The sequence below is a fragment of the Littorina saxatilis genome, unplaced genomic scaffold, assembly GCF_037325665.1.
Source record: "Littorina saxatilis isolate snail1 unplaced genomic scaffold, US_GU_Lsax_2.0 scaffold_511, whole genome shotgun sequence".
Lineage (NCBI taxonomy): Eukaryota > Metazoa > Mollusca > Gastropoda > Littorinimorpha > Littorinidae > Littorina > Littorina saxatilis.
The window spans coordinates 1-7,500 of NW_027129443.1; the positions used below are offsets into that span (position 1 = coordinate 1).

Here is a 7,500-nt window from a genome sequence, read left to right on the forward strand (position 1 = left end):
AAGCTACCTATTGTTGCTTTTTAACTTATCGCACAATATATGTATTTTATTCTGGTTTCAGTTGGTGTCGTCGATCAAGGGAAGACATTGAAGAGAATGACCAACGCGTGGCCCCTCCTGTGGGTGAGTTATTGTTGTTACTGTCTTTTGGAGACCAGCTTTTTTCGCAATTCTTGTTCCAATTAAATAAAGTGTCAGTATGCCTTGTGTTGACATGTCCTTAAACAAAGTAAATGCTTGATTGCTTCTGTATACCCCCTAGTGTCTCTATACCTGAAATCTGATATCAAAACCCTGGTTGCGGATGTGTATCTAGGAATACTCATTTCAATTACACTGTTTGTTTATGTATGCAAATGCATGTTTGTTACATTGAAAGCCTTTTCTGAACTTATTTAGAAAATGTCTGTTCGAGAAAGAGTTTATAAAACGCATAGGATAAATGGAGTTACACATTCAACGTGTTTTACTAACCAGCATGCAAAGAGGGTAACACTTTTTTTGGAAGGCTCGAACTGATGAGTCGTAATCATCGAACATTGTAAGCAGAAAGTGTAAACTAAGAATGGTATCACATATGAATAAGTTACTTGTTGACCAGTAAAGGTTTAGGACATGTACATTGACCAAGTAAGCTATCCCATATTTTCAGAACCTGAAAGCACTCAGGACCGAGACCGCCCTTCTTCAGCTTCCCCCATCTCAGACGAGGATACAACAGTCTACGAGATAATCGACAAGGATGACGCAGAAAAGATGCACGTGCAAGAGAACAACTACGAAAGCCCCCACCCATACTCCAACGACGACGCTGACAGAGCTCTCTACATGCAGCTGTCGCCTCCTGCTTCTGATGACGCCTCAAAGGTCAACATTGAACTTTCTTTATACGAGCAATCCACAAATAGTGACTTCCATTGAAAATGGACAGCTGGATTGATAAGTAAGGCCTATGTACAAAGTATAAGGATTTTCAAATCATGCAACCATTTTCTTAAGTGTTTGATGGTCAGAGCACTTTTGTGAACAGAAACAAACAAATTAATATTGCATGATTTTAGAGTCTGACATTTTCAAGTCATTAGAGGTAGTTATAAAGGTTGTGTGTTTTGGATGATAGTGAATTGTTGCCTTTATCTCATAGAGAATGTTGGTCCTTCATCATGAAAATCTGTCCCCACAAGATTTTGAGTTATTTTTGAATGATGCAAAAAGCCATAGTTTAAAATGTGCCGACAATATACGTTGTGTGGTGGCTTGTTGGCAGACAAGCTTTTTTGTTCGTCTGAGTGGACTATGTCTTCTATTGTTTCGTCGTTATCGACCAAGGCTTAAGGCCGATCGCTTGTATGTCAGATAGAGTGATACTATGTTTTGCAATAATAGGGATTGCTGTGCATTTTAGAGCAATATTTTCTTACCCGGCAATAAGTCATTAAAGCTGGCATACATGTGTGGGATTGATTTGATTCCATGGTTTAGCCAGTTTGACGATCACGTTGTTATGCATTTGTATCAAATATAGAACAGTTGACAGAAATTGAAGTGAGTTGATTTAGGCTGTATGAAGAAAGGTTTGGATACATACTTTACTGGTTTACCTTCACCGGATCACGCTTTGGACTACACAGTCCGAATGATGTGGGTCGTGTACGACTCATACTTTCTAAAGAAGGATCCAACGTACAAAGTATGGGTCGTACACGACCCACGCCATCAGAGTAGGGATAAACACTTTATACTGCCTCTTTGCAGAGTATGGGTCGTGAACGACTCACGCCATCCGAATAGGGAAACGCCTTATTTAATTCCATATGGGTCGTCCATGACCCATAACATCCGGACTGTGTAGTTCAAATGACGTCATTGTTTAATTGTTTGTTTACAAAGATGATCCGTTAAAATATGTTCAATAGGAAGGTTCTATGGTGTTTGAAGTGTCAATCAAAAACTCCCAATAGTTTTAGGGATACAGATACTTTTGTGAAGCTCTGGGTCATCCACGACCCAGGAAGCACGTGTACGGTGACGGTTTAATGGAACGAAAGAAAGGTATTATATCTTTTTTTTTCAATGATGTCAAAGTGTTTTTGCAATAGTGATGCTTTTTGTTTTCAAATTGTAGAATGTTTCAAGGGAGTTTTGGATTTTCTTTGCCCCGACATTGTTGGTAAAGTCCCAAGGAGTTGAAGTTGTTTTCATTGAAAAAAAAGGTTTAAATTGGTCCATTTCTTGGGTTGTTTGAATAAGGAGCAGTACAAATACTTAAAGTAGGATTATCGATCTCGTTTTATGTATGTATCTATTAAATTCATAATTGTTTGTTTCCTTTTGTTTTAGAAGTGCATGTTTGTTGAAGCATGCAATGTTGATTTGTGTAGTAATTGAAAGTGCAACTGTGTGTTTTCACTGTGCCTTACTGCATGATGGGTGCCACGATGTATACATTACCCCTTGAACCTCCAAACCCTTCAAGACAAGTTCCAGTTAAACACAGAACAGGAGAAATTCTATGATGTGTTACAGATAGTAGTGACTGTAACAAAACATAGGGCATCAGGAAATTGTTAAAAATAATAAGAAATGCACACAACTAATATACACGCCTATATAATGCATCCTTCATTTTGGATTATTTTTCAAAGATGGGAAATTGGGAGTTTCACAGAAGCAGTGACCTTAACATTTGATGAAGTTTCATTTATCTGAGAAAAGCCGAGTTCTATTTTCAACTGCTGCATGGCCGCGGTGGGTCCTTGGTCCTCATGAAGTGAGTCAAACACCTTGACATGTTGTCCAGCCACTTTCGAAAATGGGACCTTGTCTTCTGAAACTACACAGACCTTATTTTTTCCCCCAGGGTGGCAACAACTTTCAAAACCGTCATGGAAACAAACTTACGAGACAATTTACACAAGCATTAGCAATCATGGATTCAACAAGGGAATCCTGTAGAGCAAACAAGGATACAGAGCGGATAGTTATCTTGTTATGTTCATGTCTTGTACAGAATTGTTCATAATTATATTTTGTTTTTAATCGTGTGTGTTTGTATGTGACCAAGTTTAGTTTGAAGGCACGTGGAAGTATTTGAAGAGTTGACATGCAACTTAGTAGTCAACCGCAGTGTGAGTGTGTGTGTGTGTGTGTGTGTGTGTGTGTGTGTGGGCGTGTGTGTGTGTGTGTGTGGGCGTGCGTGTGTGTGTGGGCGTGCGTGTATGTGTGTGTGTGTGTGTGTGAAACATTGTTCTGTAACATACATGTCTTGATGTTTGAAGCAAGAGGTGTAAGGCCTAACCCACAATAGCTTGGGTTACCCTGACAAATAATAAATTCGCAATAATATATTGACAACCTGTATATAATACATCCAGACTGACACATACATTGTACCTTGGTTTTAACATTCTTCATTGCTTTTAACTAAATACATGGCTAATGGTAACGTGTGCTAAATGTGTGTCTGTGACAACATGTGTCTGGGCGTGTGCGCGTGCGTGCGTATGTTGGACAATTATGTTACATGCAATCAACTATGATTTAACGCACATCACTTGGGGTCACTTTTAATTTAGGAAGAAATACGTAGAGGTTACATGCCGAGTCTCAGTGATTATTAAAAATAATGGTCGAGCGAGCTTTTTCATGACCGCGAACTGAGACCATTATTTTTTTATAATCACTGAGACGAGGTGTGTAACCTCTTTATTCCTCCTTTCTTCAGTTATTCAAAGAAAAGAGGAGTTTTTTTGCGAAAGTTTGATCGAATCCTATTCACTCAACCAGTCAACCTGCGCAGGCGATCATTAATGCGCGGTTGTATAGTTCCGTGCAAATCATTCCATTCTATTAACACTTCTTGTCAGTTTTCCTATTTTGGACTAAAATCAAGTCAAAGACAGATATTGTGTGTTCTGTATATGTTTTGGTATCGCTTAGGATAATGTTATTTCGTCAAATGGGACTAGCAGACGAACTTTTGCACCCGTGTTCCAACGTTAAAAACTGTATGAAGTTCAGTTTTCTGGGGAAAATAGTGTATGAAACCGCTTTATGTTGTTTAAATTGATGAGATGTGTGCATTTGGTTGCGTGTGATCTGTTTATTAAATGAAATATTGTTGAAAACTGACCGTCGGATTGCAGTCTGTTGTCGAAGAAACTGAGTGAAAAGAAGGGGAACTACTCTTGTCGCTAGACAAAGTATGAGTTACTTGCTTGGGAAATTGCTTGTGATGAACGTTTGAGCACGGCAGCTCTAGATTCAGAAAACAACCGAACTCATGGATTTTATATGGAGATTCACGTGTTCAGGCCTGTAGTTGTTAATTTAAATGCGGTATGTTTGTATTGTTTGCTCCAGAGATGTATACTTCGTACATTAGAGCGTTCGGAACTTTTCAATCGCAAAACGTAGTACCGAAACAGAACAACTTCTCAACCCATTGCACTATCGAGGATTCAGGCTGTTGCTGGGTCGTTATTTGTTTGGTTGCTGGGTCATTATCGAAAAATAACTAGCCCTACAAGTTTACAGAGGTAAAGAAGCAGAGGGGGGAATACATCTTTATTAACCAATTATTGGGATGCGACCACGACGAAAAATGACTAAACAATTTGCAGCAGTTGTAATCTTCTGTGTGGTTGAACTCTCTTCGTCTCTCTCTGTATTTCCATATCTGCATGGTGTGTGTGTGGGGTGGGGGTTGTGTGTGTGTGTGTGTGTGTATGTGTGTGCGTGCGTGCGTGCGTGCTTGTGTGTGTGTATGTGTGTGTGTGTGTATGTGTGTGTGTGTGTGTGTGTGTGTGTGTGTGTGTGTACCCATGTTTCCACAGGTTTGGTTGCCTAAATCACCATAAGGCAACCATCCACACGTGGATGGCAACCTAAACTCTGGATGGCAACCTAATTGTGTGGATGGTCGCTTCATTTAACACCGTTAAATTGACTTTTTTGACGGAAAGAATGTCATAACAATGTTCAAAATGACATTCTTTCCGTCCTCTATAGGCGACGAAATAGGTCAAATTTTGTGCATTTTTTAGTGCAAAATTCTTCGATGCCGGAGCGAGTACTGCACCCAGTGCTGTTGTAGTGCAAGTGCACTAGAAAGGCACTACACCCAGTGCCGCCTCTTAGGTAACCATCCACACTTTAGGTATGTGTGTGTGTGTGTAGATAAGAGGATATAACGAGACAGTGAAGAAGAGAGAGGTGTGTCATTTGATGACTCATCTTAAGATCAACCACGAAGAGGAAAAAGCATGACACATATTTCAAAGAAGCGTATTGTCAGTAGAGATCGCCTTTGTAGTGTGCAGGAAAATGAGCGACAGGAAAACCTCGATCCATACTTTCAAAGCAACGATGTCTCTATTGTCTATCTCAATTGCAATCCGCCCTTAAATGCCCTTTGGAAACCCAAACCATGTCATGGTAGCCTCTACACCAATTTGCTCACGTCACAAATGCCTCAGTAGGGGGTACAACTAATCGAGAAGTGTATTACCATTTGTGTGCACCATGTCATTGTTTGACCAATGTGATACTACCCGTCAGAAGCGAGGCAGATGCGTTTGGGTGCAGACCGTTGTGATTATGATATGATGTTTATTGAATAATACCAACAATGATATGATTAACAAGTCGCGAGAAACGATATAAAAAACATTTAGTCAAGATCAACACCACAAACCAATCATCGCCGAGACTACATTCAGATAGTCTCGGCTAACCATACCGAAGACCGAGACGAATCACGCTCGCCGCCGCGAAGCACGCGTCCGTAGTACTTACTGAACCTATTTTCTTTCATTCTGAGCACATTTTTGGAGTAAACATGACATAGCTATCTATGTTTGAATTCAGGAGAAGATACAATGCAATCAATTTTAAATCTGTTTGCGAAAAATCGATTTTATTGACAACTTTAATGAGCAAACTCTTAAATCAATTGTTAAGCCTCCCGGCTGAAATGCAATACCAAAGTCCGGGTTTTGTTGAAGAATACTTGACCAAAATGTCAACCAATTTGATTAAAAAAAAATAGAGCGTGACCTTGCTGCCTCAACTTTCACAAAGAGCCGGATATGATGTCATCAAAGACAGTTAGCAAAAATATACAAACCGGGGGATATTATACTCAGGAAATCTCATGTAAAAGTTCATGAAGATCGGACTGGTAGTTTTCTCTGAATAGCTCTACATACACACACACACACACACACACACACACACACACACGCACGCACGCACACACACACACACACACACACACACACACACACACACACACATACACACACACACACACACATACACTACCACCCTCGTCTCGATTCCCCGTCTATGTTAAAACATTTAGTCAAAACTTGACTAAATGTAACAAGTCGCGTAAGGCGAAAATACAATATTTAGTCAAGTAGCTGTCGAACTCACAGAATGAAACTGAACGCAACGCAACGCAGCAAGACCGTATACTCGTAGCATCGTCACTCCACCGCCCGTGGCAAAGGCAGTGCCCGTGGAATTGACAAGAAGAGCGGGATATTCGTTGCGCTGAGAAGGATAGCACGCTTTTCTGTACCTCTCTTCGTTTTAACTTTCTGAGCGTGTTTTTAATCCAAACATATCATATCTATATATTTTTGGAATCAGGAACCGACAAGGAATAAGATGAAAGTGTTTTTAAATTGATTTCGAAAAAAAAATGTTGATAATAATTTTTATATATTTAATTTTCAGAGCTTGTTTTTAATCCGAATATAACATATTTATATGTTTTTGGAATCAGCAAATGATGGAGAATAAGATAAACGTAAATTTGGATCGTTTTATAAATTTTTATTTTTTTTTACAATTTTCAGATTTTTAATGACCTAAGTCATTAATTAATTTTTAAGCCACCAAGCTGAAATGCAATACCGAACCCCGGGCTTCGTCGAAGATTACTTGACCAAAATTTCAACCAATTTGGTTGAAAAATGAGGGCGTGACAGTGCCGCCTCAACTTTCACGAAAAGCCGGATATGACGTCATCAAAGACATTTATCAAAAAAATGAAAAAAACGTTCGGGGATTTCATACCCAGGAACTCTCATGTCAAATTTCATAAAGATCGGTCCAGTAGTTTAGTCTGAATCGCTCTACACACACACACACACACACGCACACACATACACCATACCCTCGTTTCGATTCCCCCTCGATGTTAAAATATTTAGTCAAAACTTGACTAAATATAACAAGTCGCGTAAGGCGAAAATACAATATTTAGTCAAGTTGCTGCCATTTTTCAGCAAGACCGTATACTCGTAGCATCGTCAGTCCACCGCTCATGGCAAAGGCAGTGAAATTGACAAGAAGAGCGGGGTAGTAGTTGCGCTAAGAAGGATAGCACGCTTTTCTGTACCTCTCTTTGTTTTAACTTTCTGAGCGTGTTTTTAATCCAAACATATCATATCTATATGTTTTTGGAATCAGGAACCGACAAGGAATAAG

General features: G+C 39.5%; 1 protein-coding gene across 1 annotated transcript; it reads left to right on the forward strand.

Annotated features, from left to right (window-relative positions):
- Positions 1 to 61: 61 nt before the first annotated feature.
- On the forward strand, positions 62 to 3,039 carry LOC138957719 (scavenger receptor class F member 1-like; the record flags this gene model as incomplete). The annotated part of the gene is given in 2 exon segments (XM_070328780.1): positions 62 to 123; positions 653 to 3,039. Coding segments are annotated over 2 exon segments (331 nt in total), but the record flags the coding sequence as incomplete, so codon positions are not given.
- Between the last annotated feature and the right edge of the window lie 4,461 nt (positions 3,040 to 7,500).